Source organism: Adelges cooleyi, unplaced genomic scaffold (genome assembly GCF_023614345.1).
Source record: "Adelges cooleyi isolate 19-005CV unplaced genomic scaffold, UGA_ACOO_1.1 ACOO_flye_CR_arks_rails_tigmint_CR_PRNA_30, whole genome shotgun sequence".
In the NCBI taxonomy this organism is placed as follows: domain Eukaryota; kingdom Metazoa; phylum Arthropoda; class Insecta; order Hemiptera; family Adelgidae; genus Adelges; species Adelges cooleyi.
Window position 1 is genome coordinate 16,660,977 of NW_026095971.1, and position 19,697 is coordinate 16,680,673.

Below are 19,697 nucleotides of genomic sequence, written 5' to 3' on the forward strand. Positions count from 1 at the left end.
GGGAGGGGGATTTAATTCGGCTTCCTCTTGCGAAAATCGAATCATGCATTCCAAGAAATATAAATCCGCATAATAGCATAATAATATGTAACAGCATTGAGCGATTGAAATGTATACTACCCAGACATTTCTAAAATGCGAGCGACATGATGATTACCGTCACGTTCGATTGGCTACACTCGCCGAAAAGATACGTTTTCATTGCGTTTGAATGTTTTTTTAAATAAATCTTAAGTCATTACACGTAATCCATGAATGCGCTAAGAGATAGACTACTTGCGGTTACCAGACACGCGGTACTACAAATCGGGCCCGGCCAGTGATGCGCGGGCCGCGGTACGGCTCGACGGCTGCAACAAAAGGCGCGTTTGACCATATTAAAAACATAATAATATTGTATACTAGTTTATATTATATTGGAAAATGAAATGGCAACGCTTGAATTGCAGAAGAAAAAGAAAAACGTTCCACGGTTTACAGTGGCGTACAAAAATATTTGTTTACCCATCGCTTAGTGGCACCACCCAAAGAACCAATATATATGTTGAGGTAACTATATGACTTATTCCACAAACAAAAAGATTAATCGTCGGTAAATTGGAAGACTGCAAAAAAGACACTTATAGTAAGTCGATGTAAAAAATAACACATTAATTAAATTGTGAAATTATGATCATAAGATGATTAATGGTAAAAACATGTTAAGGTAAACAAAACAGATAAAAGTTTCTTTCAAGTTAAAACACTTATAATAAGAAAAACAGAAGACATGGTGCATTTTTTCAAAAATATATTTTTTCATTCATCATATTGACCAATGCGTTATAAATACCACCTTATTAGGTTCTCTTGGAAATCTTCTCTCCTATATTTTTTATCATAGGTGTTTTATCTCTAAAATCACTTTGAAGGGTACCTTTTTCTAGTTTTTGTGAACATGTTTAGATGAAAATTTTTTTTTACCATTTGTCTACATTGTTATTTTTAAGTTTCAATTGGACAAAATAAATGTTGTATCCATTTTAAAATGTTTAACTATCAAGAAAAAAACAAGCTAACTACTAGATATTGCTACTGATGAACTGCTGTTTACGCGTTATCTCTTTTCGTAAGCCGCATAGTATTCATTATACATAATTTTCTAAAGGCTATAGTGAAGCACCTAAATAAAACATACGTTTTAATCAAAAACGGAATAAAATAATGTATCGTGGTAGTATCTAACCTAATAGTACATAATACACATTTTATTTTGTCATACGAATAATAATAATAAATGCTACCTAACTTTTTTCTGTTTCTTATTCTATCATACATAATAACATTTTATATACATATCCATTTTCCATCGATCGCTGGCAAATCTTATCCAAACCACGAAATAAAATGTTAGTCTAGAATGGTTTGGGGGTTTAATTCTTCCCAGGAATTTTTTTTCATCAATGACTACAATAGTTTACAATACTGTTGCTATAGCTATTATACTATACACATTTAAGAACCCCTCCCCGATAACTTGATCGAGCTTCATCTTTGCTTCTCAGTCGTTGTGCTCTCTTGAGTGGGCTATATGGACATGGTTTTTGAAATAGCACTCCGTTAGAATGTCATTCCATGCCATTTGACAATTACTATTTACTACCTATCCAATTACTGTCCATGCCAATTCTTACCTACCTACCAGAGAAGGAGTAATATGTCATAAACCACGAGAGAGTGCGATAATTTTACTGAGATGTCGGAATGGGCCTATTTGGGTTGTGGAAAAATACCGTCTTTGGACCTTGATGCAGAGCCAACCGTTTCGGTAGTTATGCATTCCGCCTTAGCGCCTCTAATATTTTGTTGGACGCAAGACATTTATTATTATTCGACCGACGGTTTCCGGTGCGTGCATATTTTTCCTTATAAAACCGTTCTAATAGAGTTTTCACATAAACGATGCGGTGTGTTTCATCATCGATAAATGGCACACCGTACACAGATAGATACTTCATAATACGTCAAAAAATGTGATAGTTTATAACGACATCGTCGGTCCCGTTGTGTATTATGTAGTATAATGTAGTATACACGATTTTTACATATAATAATAATATTTCCACTTACATATATATACACATATATCTTCGGCACCGAATATCGTTGTTATTCGGTTTTATAACCTCTGTTCAGAGATATTGGGAAATTATATACACCCGTTTGTATTGCATAACGACGACTATAAAAGATTTACGTGGATACGACAAAAAAAAAAAATTCAGAAACGAGAGAAAGAAAAAAAAATACACCAGCAGCAACCAAGTGAGAAGTGAAATAAAAAATAAAAATAACAGCGGTCTGTACTATAGATAGAAAACGCGGATTTTACGGACTATTTGGCACAAGTCGTCCAGTCAACGAATTGCGAAAGGGGTGTGTAAACGGTATTTATTATTATTAGTATTATTCTTTTTTTTTTTATATATAAATCGATTATCGCGTTATAGGTGCTATATATTGTCATAGGTAATATTGATTATTGTGACACTAAAATTAGTAAAATCATAATGACGTCGTGTATACCGTTTAACAACGATTTTCCTATGCAAATCAGGAAAAATAGAAGTTAAACTAAAAATTCTAAAATCATCTCGTTCGTTTAACTGTCAACTTAACCATTTGCCCTATTTTGCAAAAATAAAAAAAACGAGACCGGGAAAGGCTTGCTCGAGGCAGCGCGGGTCTTACAAGGACGTTTGTTAAATAACATTTAACAAACATATATTATATAAAAATGAAATATGAATCGTCTTACCTCTGGGGTCATTTTAAAATATGCTATAGATGGGTAGGGGAAGAGAAGAGATTATTGTATAAGTGATTGATGAAGAAGAGAGGGAAGATAGGAATGAAGATATGTCTATATATTTCTTTCAAGGGAAAAACTAACAATTTTTTTTATCACCTATTTACCACAACTAGGGTAGCTGCGCCAACGATTGACACTATAATATAGTCTTTGGCAATGCAATGTTTTTTATATCAGGCAAATATTAAACATATTTTTTCAATGAATTTTTTATAAAAGAATTACCTTAATGGTATAAAATATCTTTATATTTTATCTTATGTAAAAAAAAAACACTACATTGTCAAACATTAGGGTAGTGCCAGTAACTGATGCCGTTACCCTACTGTGTATCACTTATCTTCCCACTGCAACATATGTGTATTGCCCACTGTTCATCTTTAATTTTTATATTGTAAAATTGTAAGTTGTGTATGATGTATTTGTAATCATGTCAAAACCATTAACTACCATTGACTGTATACAAATTAATCGCTGTATTGACGGGCAGCTGGTACCAAAGCTAGAAACTTTTGGCTCTAGCCTTCTTCAAATTACCTTTTTGCACGAATATAACTTTTTAATTTGGTATGTCTTCACATTTTCATATTTACTGGATGAATAACAATTTTAATAAAACAGGTACATTCTCGAGTATTATTGTTTTAATAATATAAAACCTAGTAGAATCGATTAATGAAATGGTATAGTACAACAGTTTTGTTATTCACTGAATAATAATTTAATCTTTATAATTTAATAAAACTAAAAAAAAAAATAGTTTTTAAAAAACCCAACACGTAGTGGGGTACAGATATAGTAGGGTGGAGGTGAGGGCTCCCTAAAAATGAATACAATTGAAAGTGGAAAAATTACTTTTAAATAAAGCTTGGATGTACACGATATTCTAAAAATGATCTTGGTAATTATAAGAAATTTAATAAAAATATAAATTGTTTTAACAACTAAATAATTTGTTTTATAACTAATTTTGTAACTAAAATAAGTGTATCTAGAATAATTAAATAGAAATAAATAGTGTTATCACTTTATGTCGTTAGTCACAGTTTCAATACAGTACATATGATATTATACATATAACTAAAGCTATTAGGCTTTTATACACTTTTATGTAGATAACGGAAATAGCAAAAATAATTTACATTGTTATAGCTAAACAAATTTCAAAAACTAGGGTAAATACATTTACAAATTAATTAAATAAAAAAATGTATAGATACTAACTTCAAAATTGCATTCGACTTCATAATATTACAATGTTGATGTATCTAAAATATAATATTATAAATTGCATAAACATTTTATTTATTTTGTTAATATTGTGTTATAAATTAGTTATTCTATAGTTTTCGTGCACCTTGAAAAGACATTGATCACAGTATCGTATTAGATTACTAAACCGCCATTTAATCCGTTTAAATGCAATAATAACGTGACGTATTTTTAATTGGCTCGTTTCGATTGTCACAAAAGAAAACAGTTTTTCATTTCATTTAAATCCGTCATCGGGCCACGCTCGGTCAATTAACCATGACAATGGCCAGACTAGGTCGTATAGTCTATATAGATATTAGATAAATTACTATTGTATGTTATATTATATTGCATTCAATTATATTACTGAACAAAAAAAAAATATATATTATATATATATAATTAGGCGTTAAGTATTGTTTCTTAGCAAACCACACTTGGCACGACTGAAAATTAGATCACTTACTAATTTGCTCTATCAATTTTTCATGAATCATTAGGTTTTCACCAATTTATATAAATACGAAAATATTGTGTATTGGTTAAGAAAAATGTGAAGTCTTACGAGAAAACAAAAATTTTAGCCTCCCTGTAATGGTGACGAGAAGCTATTAATTTTACAAAGATGACGGTTGTTTTGTTTTTGGACCGGCTATAACTGCACAGTCAGTAGGGGGGAGAGGTTTTGAATTTTCACAAAATGTTCATGGCACACATCAATTTATATGTTTTTAAGATCACTGATTTCAAACGTATTAACAGTTTAAAATAATTAACCCTTTATTGAAGTGCGGTATGGGGGTAATTTTTAAAAAAAGTGATAATAGATAATAAGTAATATACGGAAGTATTTTTGTTTATCTTTAGTTATACCTATACCTGTTTATATTTAGCTATATCTTTAGTTATACTATAATTCATATATATATTTGCAAATTGTTAAAATTAATAAACTTTTAGTACTATACTTTTATAAAGAAAATTATGTACAAAATATACTTATTTAATAAACTAAATACATTTCTTAAACTTATGAAAACAATATTATTACAATACTAAGGGTATTATTTCTATAGTAACCCTAAAGTGTTTAAAAAAACGTATACACCCTGTACCTGTGTGATACAATTAATTAGTAAGTGCAACGATAACTTTATACGATAAGCTTTATATATTTTATAGACTTATCTAGAAATTATGTTGTATAATTATTGATCATCAGTAAACAATACCAAAAAAACACTATTGAAGTTGTCCAAAATCTACAACCTTTGTTTTTTAAATAGCCAAAGCGATGCCAGCTTACTGTAATTTTGTACAAATTGTTTCATGTACTTAAAAATTGAAACGTGTAACTTGTAAGAGTAAGTATTGAGTGTTGAGGTAAACAATACCTGTTAAGGGACTGATAAAAACTCGTCACATGTAAAATCAATGTTTTTACTATGCAAAGCAATTTGCTTTAATAGTTTTCCCCTTGTATTTTTAAGCAAACTTATTCAACAAGAGTATTTTGATACCAATATTCCTGGTCAAATCAACTCATCTCCAAAAATTAAATAAACTATATTCACTGTTCACTTTTAATTATTATAACGTCGTTGCCGCGAAAAAATGTGCTAAAACCTAATTGTTCAGGAGACACTAACACGTGTAAAACGATTTATAGTAGGTAACACAGTTGAGGTTTTATTTTTCATTTATTCTACAATGAAGATAGCACTTTGTAGATTTTATCATAAGATAGCTTATTTTTTTCTGTATCCAGGGATACCAAGAACTCAAAATAATAAAATTGGCACATTGGAGGTTTTAAAAGACAACCCGTTTTATTTGAGGGAGTATGTAGTAGTTTAGAAAAATGACACGACTGACAATTGTATATCATGACATATAGATTTATCTTGGAATTAATATTGTTGAGTTAAATATTTTAATTTTAAACTTAGCCATATTACATGACGATGATTACAGGTTGTTATTTTGTTATGATGTTATAAAATGGAATCGACATCACAAGATGTAACCCCTTCTCTTCCGTTAGCCACTGCCATGAACCTTTCGCCGGACGCAGTTCTGTTCTATCGCATGCGGCTTTTCCGACGTAGAGTTGGACAGCTATAATTTCCATTTTACACTGTCTCCCACCAAGCTACCTTTTGATTTCTCGGGGTGGACACATCTAGGAGAAAAAAATTATGAGTAGGGTATTCTGAGAGTTACTTGATATCTGTCCTATAGTTCTTCAATCGTATCACTACCGACCCGTGATCCGATCGAATTTTAATATCCGATAGCTTAAAAACCAACAATATTAATACATACATTTTAAGTAATTTTGTTTTCTTTTTTTTTGGTTTGTTTAACTTGAAATACTCGATAAAAGACTCACCGTGGTGTCAAAGTAAACACAATGATTCTTAGGTAAGTATTATTGTTATTAAATCGTGTTGCTCTTTTAAGTTTATTATATATAATCATTAAAAAAATCCTCAATAAATTACATATATTATTATGATTATAAGAGAATTCTTGTGGAAGTTAACATAAATGACGTGCCTTTCTTGAGATCTTAAAAGATATATTATTTAATGATCTTAAAATAGATTTTTAATTAAATATTGTAGTGTATAATAGTCTAAAGATTAAATCATGGATGAATTTTGGGTAATGATTTTTTTTAATTCTTTGTTCATTTAAAACTTACTTATAATACTTCGATTTTCTCTTCAGAATTTTCAGAAGAAAAAAATTAAAGTAATACTCTATTATAGAACTGAACAGATAATTTATTCTTGACTTCGATTAGTGGAACTGAGTCCATTTTTGGGTCATGATGTTTGTAATGTGCAATTTTACCGCGCTTTTTTTATCACTCCAACATACAATCTTAACCATACAACCTTTTGAAATATCTGTGAAGTCCAAAGTAAAGTAAAAAATATTTATAATTATATTTTTTTTATTTGATCCAAGTTTAATTTGTGAAGTGCAAAATTAGACTAGGTGTTATAATTTATCTTGTATAGCCAAGTTTTTGTTGTATAAAACTATGCGAAAACAATTTTTTTTTTTAAAGTATACGGCTGAATTATGGCTGTACAGCTATAAAAATATCTTTTTAATCATTATTTTAATATGAATATGCACATCATACAATATAATATCACAGCTTATAGCGTTAAAAGAATTTTTTTTTTACTAATCCTTTTTTACATGGAACAAAGTGGAGGGTTTTTGTCACAAATACACAAGAGATTAATAAATCACCTTACATTTTCATTTACCTTTAACTTATTAGCGAGTTATTGCCAAGTTATACAAGTTTTACCGCTTATTAAAGGCAGAATATCAAAGAATTCCAAGGAGACTATAATGATCTAAAGATATCGTCTTTTGAATAAAAAACTCTTTTCGTTGGAACATGATACAGCATAAAACGGTACCTAACCATAATGACGTGATAGATTACTACGTCATTATTTTTCCCATATTTAATCTCCTTCTAATTCTATAACTAGAAATATGGTTACTCTAATAAATGCAATGTAATTATAACACGAAATTATGATTTAGAATTTTAAAGCGACGTGTCAAAATAAAATAATTTTCGGTAATACATTTTGTAAAGGTTAGACTACAATTTTGTTAAAGTAATACTTACATAACACTTGTTAGTTGTATAAATAAAATATATTGTATAATTTGTTAAACTATAATTAGTATGAAAATAAGGGTTCTTGTAACAATCACTTAATTTGATAGAGGTTGTAATTTATATTGATCACATTACCTCTTTGGATACCCTACTGCTCCGTAACCGGATATTTCAGAGAAAAACATTTTAGCCAATGATTATTTACGATGAGAGCTTTTTAAAAAAAAAAGAAATAACTGAACTTGAACCAGTTTTAAATAGTCAATAATTAGAACATAAGTATGATAAAATGTATAAAACAATAATTGCCATAATACTAAATTTTTTATATTTAAATAGATTGAAACAAAATGTGGCAAATTAATTATTTAGACATTTTTATAATAGGCAATCAATATAAATTACATTTTTATAATTAGCTATACTTTTAAATTTAAATGAAATTATTATATTTTTCACCCCGTTAGCATAAGTAATTTTTTAGTACATTTAATAACGAATTAATAAAAACAAATACAGCAGATAGTAACCACAAACATAGAGGTGTGTCTTTGAGGCTGATCTGTAGGTACTTGTAATAAATATACTGTATTTCGGTGGATAAACTGCTGTGAACCTCATTGTGACTTAACCAGGATAAGGGAAATCCGAGACGAATACAGCAGATTTCGAATATATAATGTATGCGTCGTTAAATAAATGCTAAGGAGAAAAGTTTGTATTAGAAAACCCGATGACTATTCGTATAGGCGCCAGAGTGAAACTTAAAAGTATTATAAAAAAACGACAATAGTTAAAAACGAAATAACCGCGAATGCGATTATTTTTGTCAATTCCGTTTAGACGTGTGAAAAAAGACATATTTTTTATTCACGGCTGAATGACTTTACAATAATATTATTATTCCTATAAGTCACCGCCGGCGGTTCCGCTCCAAGCACGTATCTGTTGTAACACAATTTAATACTGTATTATTTTGTACTACCTCGAAAAATTAGTGCACATAAAAATGTGGTAAACTTATAAATGGACAGTTTACAATGGTCGCAATATTGGCCAAACCGAACACCCGTTTGACGTGTGCGGATTAAAAATACACGGTTATCTCTTTTTGAAACAGGACGTTTTTATGGTGTGCGTACCTGCACTATTTTGGACATGCCGCTCAGTATGTACCAATCGAGGGAGTGGACGGAAACGATTGCGCCGTAGTGCTCGAGGGTTCGAAACATTTCATATACAACAGCGGGCAGGGTCCTCCGTGAGTATTCACGTGTTTAATGTTTCAAAATGAAGATTTTTTAAATGGGCTTTTTTAAATTTTTGTTAACAGGCAGCGTTCGTCGGCTCACATGTGCATCACGTACGACACGGTGAACAGAGTGTTCCTGGACGTCCAAAACAATCACAGTAAGTCATCCCTGATTGTGTATGTGGTCGACGATTGGGTTATAGCATTGAGTAATGTAGAAGAGCCGTTCTCTATATCGTCTACATTCCACGTTGTTTCGGCAAAGGTTGCGATTATTAGTTTGACCATAGCCATAAAAAAAATAATTGTGCGTATAAAAATTATGTTTTGACAACCTGCTTCCATAACTTACTTGTGATAAGTACAATTATAGATAATATTATCTTAAAGCGTGGCGATAAGTAACATTAAATGATAACAAAAGTGTGTTACCATACTTAAGTAGTGTTACCACAATTATTTACCAATTACCGTATAAATATGGGTTTCTCTCTAAAGTGGCTGCACAGAAAATTGCAACCCTCGTCGAATTAATGTTTTTGATCTCTATATTACTCTATGGATTAATGATGCGTGTATTCGGGTTTTTCAGAGCTAACGGAAACTAATGAAATATTGGGACCTTTGCATTTCGCCAAACTCGGAGAGATGCTATTGGACGTTTCCCAAGTGCTGGCGAAAATGTAAGAAAATAAAATACTTACTTAGATAAAAGTATAAAAAATAAAATAAATATCATTTACCTTAATTTTTTATAATAACTATAATATGATAACTTTGTATTTTTGGATGTGATGTGCTTTAAAACGTTTGGAAAACAAACCTTAAAGGGTGTTCACAATTCACTGTGTCATGGTACGCAAACGTTATCGCAGCTAACCGCATAGTTAAATATATTCAACTTTCGACCATGCAAGACACGGGTCACTTCCCTCCCTCTAGAATACACACAACGCAAAATAGTCTTACCACGTTTCACCGGAAATCCAATTCGATTTACAGGTTCGACTTGAACGCCGACGACGTGAACAAGTTCTTACCGATGATCGACACTTCCAAGACTTTGATCAGGAATGTGTGTCCTTCGTGCTTGTCGAGGGTGGCGTGCAAGGCCGGCAAGTACCGCAGACCCGATGGCCTGTGCAACAACATAGCTCACCCGAATTGGGGTTCTACCATGTCTACGTTCAATAGGTTGATGGCACCGCGTTACTCGGACAAGGTGTCAGCTCCCAAAGTGGCCGCTTCTGGAGATCCATTGCCGTTGGCCAGGGTCGTGTCCAAAACCGTTCACCCGGATGACGGTCGTCATGAACACGCCGGCACCGTTATGCTGGTAGCTTGGGGCCAGTTTATGGATCATGATCTCACTTTGACCGCGACACCTCTAGGTAAGTACTAAAATCGTAGGCTATGCCGTATGTGGTGGTGGCGGCACGTTAACCATCCGGTCATTGTAGATCCGGTGAACAGGAACGAACCCGAGGAGTGCTGCGACCGTCCAGAACACTTAAAAAACAAATACTGCTACGAGATAAAAATACCGGAAGACGATAACTTCTACCGGAGTCACAACGTGAAATGTCAAGATTTTGTCAGGTCATATCCTGGAGTGCAGCCGGACTGCAGATTAGGTAATATTTGTTTAGATGCGGAACCGTTCTTCATTTCTAACTTGTTTTCTTATAAATTATTGTAGGCCCCAAAGCTCCGTTTAACGTATTGACACCGGTCATCGACGGAAACACCATATACGGAGCGGACGAAGCGACATCCAGGTACCTGAGATCAGGGATTACCGGTCAGTTGAGGATGAACCCAGCGTTTGCGGATTTGGGATTGAAAGAGTTGCTTCCTATGAAATTGAACGTTCCTGACGAAGGATGTATCAGATCCAACTCTTCGCAATACTGTTTTGAATCAGGTAATTTAGTCGAATGTTCTTCAGGAGCAATTAACGGTTGTATATTTATTTTTGACGGGTTTAGGAGAGATTCGAGTGAACGAACAACTCGTGTTAACATGTATTCACACACTGATGGCTAGAGAGCATAATCGCGTGGCCAAGGAATTATCACAAATCAATCCGCATTGGAACGATGAAATGCTGTATCAGGTAACATATTAATACAAAATATACAATAACGAGTGTTAGTTAAGAATAAAATTGACTTTCCTGTTTTTTAGGAGGCAAAGCGAATAGTCGTAGCCGAAATACAGCACATTACGTTCAACGAGTTCTTGCCCATACTTTTAGGCAAAAATTTAATGGATAAACATGGGTTAACGACTCAAAAACAAGTAAAAACAAATTTAATACAATACATACATTTTATATTTTACTTAAATTTTACTTATGTGCAATTTAGGGATTTTGGGACGGCTATGATCCAGACGCTAATCCCAATATTTTAGCTTCGTTTTCGGCAGCCGCATTCCGTTTCGGTCATTCGCTTTTGCCAAATACCATAGAGCGATGGAGCAAAGCACACGGTTTTATCGGTAATTATCATTTGACCACATACTGACCGATCACATTAAGATTCGAATCATTGATCATAATAACACTATATTGTTTAGCTTCCAAGAGGCTTTCCGACTTGATTCGTCGGCCATTTGATTTGTACCGGGCAGGCGCTATTGACGAATACTTTATGGGTCTCATGAACCAAGTGGCTCAAGCTATGGACGACTCAATCACGCGAGAAGTGACAAACAATCTGATCAAAAAGCCAGGGAAAGGTTTTGGTTTCGATTTAGTGTCGTTTAACGTGCAGAGGGGTAGAGATTTCGGTCTTCCCGGCTACATGGAGTTCAGACGTCATTGTGGACTACCCGTAGCCAACAGATTTGAAGAAATGACCGGTTTCATGCCCAACGCGACCATTCAGAGATACCAAATGGTTTACGCGTGAGTTGATGTTAGACATATGTAAATGATCTCTATGAAATGTAATTTGTGTTTAATCAATTTTGTTAGATCGCCGTTTGATATCGATCTGTGGTCCGGTGGAGTGTCTGAAAATTCAGCTGCTGGCAGTGTTATCGGCCCCACGTTCGCTTGTATTATAGCATCGCAGTTTGGACAGTTGAAAAAAGGCGATAGATTCTGGTACGAACTACCCAACCAACAGTCTTCGTTCACTCGCGGTAAATATAATCGGTACCTGTTTGCTGCACAGAGCGCTTACTGATCGAATATCTGATTTTATATACAGATCAATTACAAGAAATCAGAAATGTTAAGATGTCGCGTTTGGTCTGTGACAATACCGATATCATCGACACAGTTCAAATGTATCCAATGGTGTTACCAGACCACGAATTGTGAGTTTATATTAATGGAATCACTGTTTTGAAAACAAAATACAATAAATAATGACGATATTTTTTCTCTACAGAAATCCTAGAGTACCCTGTAGGAGCGGCCTTATACCGAGAATGGACCTAACCAAATGGGCTGATCCAACACTTGACACTACCGCACCTAATGTACGACATGTGAGTTTTATTTAAAACAACAAAGAAAAAAGTAAAGTTAATATTTTCCCAATATTTTGACAATTGGCATAAAATAACTTATTACTTAATTTGATATGCTGCTATGATCCATTAATAAAAAAAAGTTAGGTGTCCTTCATAGGTGGAAACGGAAAGAAATACGATAAAAGTACCTACACCTTTTATGTACATAACAATTAAGAAACAATCCGATTCCTCTATTATCGTCTGCCGTAAGGTTAACTGTAATACTTACCGACTACCCGTACCTCAACACAGCTAACCTAACTTTTTTCTTTGTTGTAGTATAATTGATAAAACAGCAATGTAATAATTTTACTTACTAAAACGTGCTTAGACAAACGTGTTGAATAACTTGAAGACTGGCATGACCGAAGCTCAGATATTGTTATGCGAAAAATGTAACACCACTATGCCGGGATTGACGGATACTGCTGGGACGCGCGTTATAACAATAATTGATGCCGACGAGAACACGGATTCCAACACCGTATACGGCGATACGACCAGGGTGAAGAGAGGCATCGAGGCAGCTTCTTTGGCCAACGCAACGGCCGGAGACGACCGTCTCGACTTGCCGGGTGAAATGGCAAAGCCGTCGAACAAACCAAAAGACGTGCCGATCAAACGCGAGGCCAACGCGGACATGACGCAGGCCATAATGGAGCCTCGGCTCGATTACGACTCGGACGAGGAATACCGGCCCAATGTACCTTTCTACGACGGGCACAGGTTGACGCCGGCCACCAGCAACCACCACGGCTACTACGACGGTCAGCAAAATGAGGCGGCCGAAGAAGACCACGAGGACGAGACCGACGATGATGGAGATCACAATTCGCATTACGAATACGTTCCCATGGAAGTGGACGACGAAGGCAATCACAGGTAAGAACTACTGCAGTTGTAGGTAGCATAAAAAAATATCTACGCAATGCCGTTCTCTCGCGAGACAGAGTATAGTACAATCTCTATTACTATGGTTGTAGAGTAACTTTTAATTTTCAAGACCTCTTTCTGGAAAAATCAGAACGTTAATTTTGAATTAAACAATGTCACACTCAAACATCGATTAGGCATTGAAAGTGCCTGTTCTGTCTATTACTATTGTAATAGTAGAGAATTAGAGAAATTAGAATTTTATTCTAATATTAGTTCATGAAGTTTTATTTTAACATATTTGATTAAATTTAATAAAAATATAGCTATTACACATATATACATATATATATATGACGTAATATATACTATAACAAATTCTGTAATGAACATTCTGAGATCCTTTATCACATCCATAACGTTAGAACTTAGATTCAACTTCAACAAATATTGTATTCGTAAGTTCTTCGGCGGGTATTTAACTTCATGATAATAGGTATGTATTTATAGATCTCCAAATGAAAATTATAGTTCATTCAGACCTAGTCTTGATCTCTATCCAAATAATGTTTCTAAATCAAAAACATTTATAAATTTGGTTATAAGAACATTGATATGTTGGATGCTAATTTAAGAGTAATCAATTGAATCTTTTTGCTTAAGCTGGTTTTTTCTCATTAATTGTTCGACCTACTCGTGTTATTAAAATATCAGTATAATTTATAGATCTTATTTTTATTAATATGAATGAGTCAGATTTATTATATATACTACATTATGTAAATACCTACTTTTTAGACTTAATTTTTTTTTTTTTTAACGAAGGATTTATTTATTGAAATGAATAGGACCAATTTAATAATCCTAGTTTTTTTAGTATACCTACCCCCCCTTAATTATCGCCAATGATCATCGATTTGGTTGTCGTTCAGTTATATAAAAGTGCAAAAGACGAATAGTCTTAAATAATGTAATAATAAGTAATTTAAATTCTTCACGACAAGGTATCGATCGTGGCACAATTTAAAATTGTTTGTTAAATATTAATTTCTATGTGAAAAATTTCAATTTTTAAAGTTTATATTTATGGTTTTTACAATATCATTTAAAACGAAAATTAAAAACATACTCTAATCAAATCCCTAGTTAAACATTTGCTATTTAAAATTAATAAAACATGTTTAACTACATTTTAACGCATGTAAAATACAAATAATGTAATTGACGAATCTGATAAAAAATGTTTAATGATTTACATTGTTGTTATTTTCACACATAGACCTCTAACGTTACCGAAATTCATCGACGCGGACAGACCTAGCAGCCGGCCGTCGTCGCGACCTAAGCACCGCGGAAAGCCGGATTACAACTCATACAGCTCGTACAACTCAAATCCCCACGAACACGATTTCAAACCCTCCAGGGGCACACACTCCATGGGGAGACCATATTCGCCGTCTTATTCGGCGGCTCCTTATTCGTCCGCCGGTATCGGCCACGATTACTCGTCTCTCAGCAGCAGCAAACCGTACTCAGGACCTAAATCCTACGACGATTACCTGGATCCGTCTGGCGGCGGAGGTCCCAAGTCGTTTATGACGGTGGGCAACTACGAGGACTCTTCCGATGGCGGTGACGTCATTAGCATAGATCACGGGGAAGCGTACGAGTCATCCAAAACGTCGCCCTCGGAACGGTCCGGATCGCGTTACACCAGAGAAGACGACCCCTTGCACCCTCTGCGCGATTACCACAAGACGGGGCACGACAACGAGGAGATGTACTCGAGACTCAGGGACGAGTATAGGTCCAGGAGCAAGCCCAAGGGGTCGTCGTTCGACGACGGCGACGACCAAAACGAACCGTCTTCATCGTCGGTTAACTACAGGGCAACGCCCGAAAAAAAAAAAAACAACGCCTACTGGAGAATGTCGTTTGTGCAGAGCGTTTAAATGTGTTAAATAATTATTATTAATACTTATACCTACTCTGTCTGATGAGAGAACGGTACCGCGCAGAAACCAAAACGCATCACTCTCGTATGCGCCTGTTTTGGTTCCTACGCTGTACCGTTCTGTCGTGAGACATAGATATGTTAGTCGATAAAAATGTTTAGTAGTGTGTAATAATGCATGAGACTCGTTTAAGTTAATGTAATCAAGTTACCTGATTTATTAATATTATATATATTTTTTATAATTTGTTTGTTTTTATAATACTATTTCGTTTACATAATATTATGTACTACAACGTGTACATTTTAAATGCGGGATAATATTATTTTTTGACATTATATATTTCATTCGAGTTTGTTGAGGAACGGTGCCACGGAATCGATGTTTTCGCAATCCGGAATCATCTTTCCTTTGAACTTGACACAGGCGTCAGCACATAACGGTCCCTCGAAGTAAGCTCCCAACATCTTCTTGCACTGCGCACAATTCCTGATGCACATTCCCACGTCGGCCATGTCAGCCATGGCAGTTCCAATGACCATTAATACCAACACGGCGATAACGGTTTTTTTGGTGGTTCCGTTCATTTTCTTTTTGAAATTACCTGTTGTGTTAATATAAATCATTATGTTAGCGCTGTCAGTCTGTTTCGTCAAACCACTATTACTCTCTAATCTAAATAATAATCCCTCTTCATAATAATTTAAAAAAATATTATCTTTTCCTTATCTAATAAAATAATAACTGAAAAATCAATATCAAAATTTTGGTAATTTTTTCAATACCACCACCCCTAATAATAGTAAGTTTATGTCGTTTTTGAAAAAGCTTTCTAAGTTAAATATTTCTGTAGGTACTATGGAGTATGGGACTATCTATTTTTGTGAGTTTACATGCATGCGAGAAACTTTCATTAATACTACTACTTTACATTATCAACCACCTTTGATTACTTTTTCTAGACCTCGTTCTAGTTCCCTTTTCTAGTGTCTACCTATTTATTTGTTTGCATACAGTTCACATTTATGTTTCGTCTCGATTACCAACTGTCACTGTTACATAATTTTCTCTCCTCATAACACAATACAACTTAAGCATATTTTTCTCTTCGTTTTTCTACTATTACAATTTTAAGTCATACGAGTACCTTAAGCAACCTCTTATTCACTCATTTTTTTTTATTCAATCTTCTTTCCTTACACCAGTGCCCAGCATAGCTGAAAGAGAGTAGGTATTACATCCTCTTGTCAGGATATCAACTAAATTATCTGTTATCATAATGTATGCATTTTGATAGTTACAGCGGGGTTGTAACTTATTAAAATTGGAATAATTTTCTTAGTAGTTTTTACTTATTGCCGTACAATTTTAAAACAAAACTAGTTCGACATGATACATTTTAACATATATTGTCTATATTTTCATACTTTTTAGATGAAAAAAATGGAATTTTTTTATACATAATTTTATAATTTAATAGTATTAGTATAGAGATGGCTTTATGAGGTAGGGAAAATTTTGGAGCTCCACAAGTTACTCGCAGCTCTAATTTATTACTACATACAAATCTATGGAAAATTATTTTCTAATAGTAGGTATAATATATTATATAATGATGAAAAAAATACTCACTCGAGATTTGAAACTAACGACGGAGTAGGTAGTAGCCACTTGTTGTAAACAATTGGACGTTCTGAATACACTGAATAATTCACACGGTACAGGGTGGTTTTATAGGGCTCGACTCTAATCAAGTTGACACATATTTTTGTGTCTATTATAAGATTATAGAACCCGAAAAACCACCCGTGGTCATTTTCACTTAAATCTATCTAATTTTATATTGACGTAAACCACTATCGGTGTACAGCTGTTATAGTCGATAATATGCGAGTATTTCGTTTTGTGCAAATTAGGATAATTATATTATAATCATAGTTACGCGTTACATACTTTTATATTGTGTTTCCCCGCTGTTTGTTAAAATATATTATTGTTTCTGTTGGACGTAATCGGTCGGAAGCTGTTTTTTTCATGTTAACTGTTAATTTATTTGCAGTTTTTTTTAACAGTGTGCGTTTTACTAGAATCTGTCATGTACCTCATCGACGACAATGACGACCCAGACGTGACGATCGACGTGAAGGTGGAAAAAGTCCAGAGACGTGTACATCACCGACGAGACATGTTCGAATGGGAATGTAGCGAGGCCTTCGGCGACATTGTGGCTTTTATGCGGCAGATGAACGAAGAAGTGCAAGGGACAGTCCAATCTAAAATAACAATTGCCTGCTCAGATCAATCGACAAAACCGCCGTGGTCTTCCAGGGTGCAAATGGTGTTGGACATACTAAACAATGTCCATGCTTGGGCCACTCACAATCAATCGGACATCAACTCTGGGTATTCGCCGGTTTCACTGTTCCAAAAATTCCATAAAATGTTACACTCCGATGGACATACGCTGATAGTACAAATGTACGGTGCAATAGGCAGCCATTTGACCGTAGAACTGCCCGTGTACTTGAAACAAAGCTTTGGCGCGCCGGAAAATATGGAATACGGGATACAACACGAAATTTCGTTCACAATGTTTCTCATAATATTGTACAAATTAAATTTCTTGACTCCCTTGGACGAACCGTACGTAGTTTGTCTACTGTTCGATAAGTAAGTACGAAGTTAGGCGTCTATGATAACGAGAACAAAACGTTTCTCTCAGAAACAACTGATCTTTTTTAATTTTATTATCTAGGCATACATAATGTTATGTTACGATAGTGTAAATATTTTTTTCCTAAAAAAAGCTGTGTCATATTTGTTTAACAGCAGCGCATAGTATTATTATAAATCCGGCACAGTAATATTGAGGTGATTACTGGGTAAAGGGGGATAAAAACTGGTATTTTTTTTTATGGTGCGTCAATAAATAAACTAGTATTTAACCAAATTTTGAAAGGAGAGTTCAAAATCGCATAATGCACATGTACAAAAAAAAAAAAACAAAAAAACATATGGAAGTAATAGTATTGTGTTAACCACAAATCATTCAAATACACTAATCGAAAAACCACAATAAAAACTTCACAATATATATTATTATATTATATTGTTATAATTGTATTGATGATTTGATTTTTTAAATGTCTGATTTTCGTAATAACGAAAAAAATAATTTGAATTTCAATAATTTTCAATTTAATAACTTAAGATACTTTATATAATTAATATTCTAATATTTTTTTAATTAAATCGTAAATGTTTATTTATTATTTGTACATATTGTAATTTATTTAATTTCATCGTTCCATATTATATTACAACGTACACAATATTTATTATTAGGGTTTCAGCTATTTCTATCAAACGTATGAAATACGTTTTTATAATACGTTTTATAACCAGTAGCGCAAATGTTTTTTTAGAATTTAAAATTCAAGTTTTCAAGATTTACAATAAAATGGCATGTTATTTTACAGTTTTTAATTTTTTAAGTATAATTTAGTTACCTAAATAAAAGTTACATTAAACATTGATTTACTTTAAAGAAAGTCTATAGAATGTATACCCCACTAGAAAATAAATTCTAGTTGCGCCAATGTCTAGAACAAACATTTAACCTATAGTTCAAGTTAATTATCCAATGATTTGATAAATTGAATTATATTTAGATAAATGTGAAAAAAAAATGTTAAACAACTATTTTAGACAATTTTTTACTAAAATTTCTTAGTAAAATTGTCTATTGTAACTTCCAAAATATGGTTTAAAATAAATAATTAACATTTTTTTTTTAGGTATTTTCAAATTATTAAAGAAATGATTCAAGTTTATGGGTTAATACCGTCAAATAAATTAGGAAGTTTTGGTTTAAACGATTATCATTATTTGCCTTTTCTATGGGGCAGCGCTCAATTGATAGAAAATAAATGTAATATACTACCAATATCAATAGACGAAACAAGAACAGCAAAACTCTATAAGTCAGATTTTATTTTTATGGATTGTTTGCATAATTTACACTCGCTTAAACAATCAGAACCGTTCTGGAAACACTCGTACCAGCTTTGGAGTTTAAAATCTTTATCAAACTGGGAAAAGGTCAACCAAGGACTAATGGAAATGTTTAAAAGGGATTTGCTGAACAACTACGATATAGTGAAACATTTGGTTTTTGGAGAATCACTCGGATTCAAACGGGACATAAATCGGTTTGAAAAAGAGTTCTACAATAGAATACCCATCAACTTAAGTGGCATAACGGAAGAAATGGAGGAGATAGAAGCCGAAGGTTGTAAGTCCGAATAGTTGAATTGAAATGTTTAC

The 19,697-nt window shown here is 33.4% G+C and overlaps 3 protein-coding genes across 6 annotated transcripts; 2 read left to right on the forward strand and 1 right to left on the reverse strand.

The window, feature by feature from the left end:
* Positions 1 to 456: 456 nt before the first annotated feature.
* Positions 457 to 15,615, forward strand: LOC126838733 (peroxidase-like). 4 transcript variants are annotated; one of them, XM_050573396.1, is made up of 16 exons: positions 457 to 625; positions 8,884 to 9,024; positions 9,097 to 9,173; positions 9,608 to 9,698; positions 10,018 to 10,406; positions 10,476 to 10,649; positions 10,715 to 10,939; positions 11,004 to 11,131; positions 11,203 to 11,316; positions 11,385 to 11,517; positions 11,596 to 11,926; positions 11,996 to 12,165; positions 12,234 to 12,342; positions 12,417 to 12,516; positions 12,875 to 13,425; positions 14,696 to 15,615. In XM_050573396.1, exons 3-16 carry the CDS (start codon positions 9,116 to 9,118, stop codon positions 15,366 to 15,368), a joined length of 3,246 nt encoding a protein of 1,081 aa, XP_050429353.1. In that variant the 5' UTR covers positions 457 to 625; positions 8,884 to 9,024; positions 9,097 to 9,115; the 3' UTR covers positions 15,369 to 15,615. The 4 variants fall into 4 exon arrangements, with proteins under 4 accessions (XP_050429353.1, XP_050429351.1, XP_050429350.1 ...); XM_050573394.1 differs by having other exon boundaries at positions 508 to 549; XM_050573393.1 differs by lacking the exon at positions 457 to 625 and adding an exon at positions 5,760 to 6,529.
* Positions 15,565 to 17,108, reverse strand: LOC126838738 (eclosion hormone). Its single transcript, XM_050573403.1, has 2 exons — positions 17,004 to 17,108; positions 15,565 to 15,975 (listed from the first exon to the last, which is right to left on the reverse strand). The coding sequence occupies exon 2, from the start codon at positions 15,956 to 15,958 to the stop codon at positions 15,716 to 15,718; it is 243 nt and encodes an 80-aa protein (XP_050429360.1). The 5' UTR covers positions 15,959 to 15,975; positions 17,004 to 17,108; the 3' UTR covers positions 15,565 to 15,715.
* Positions 17,109 to 17,466: 358 nt separating this feature from the next.
* LOC126839421 (serine/threonine-protein phosphatase 2A activator-like) lies at positions 17,467 to 19,679 on the forward strand. Its single transcript, XM_050574748.1, has 3 exons — positions 17,467 to 18,041; positions 18,998 to 19,002; positions 19,231 to 19,679. The coding sequence occupies exons 1-3, from the start codon at positions 17,467 to 17,469 to the stop codon at positions 19,677 to 19,679; spliced, it is 1,029 nt and encodes a 342-aa protein (XP_050430705.1).
* The last annotated feature ends 18 nt before the right edge of the window (positions 19,680 to 19,697 follow it).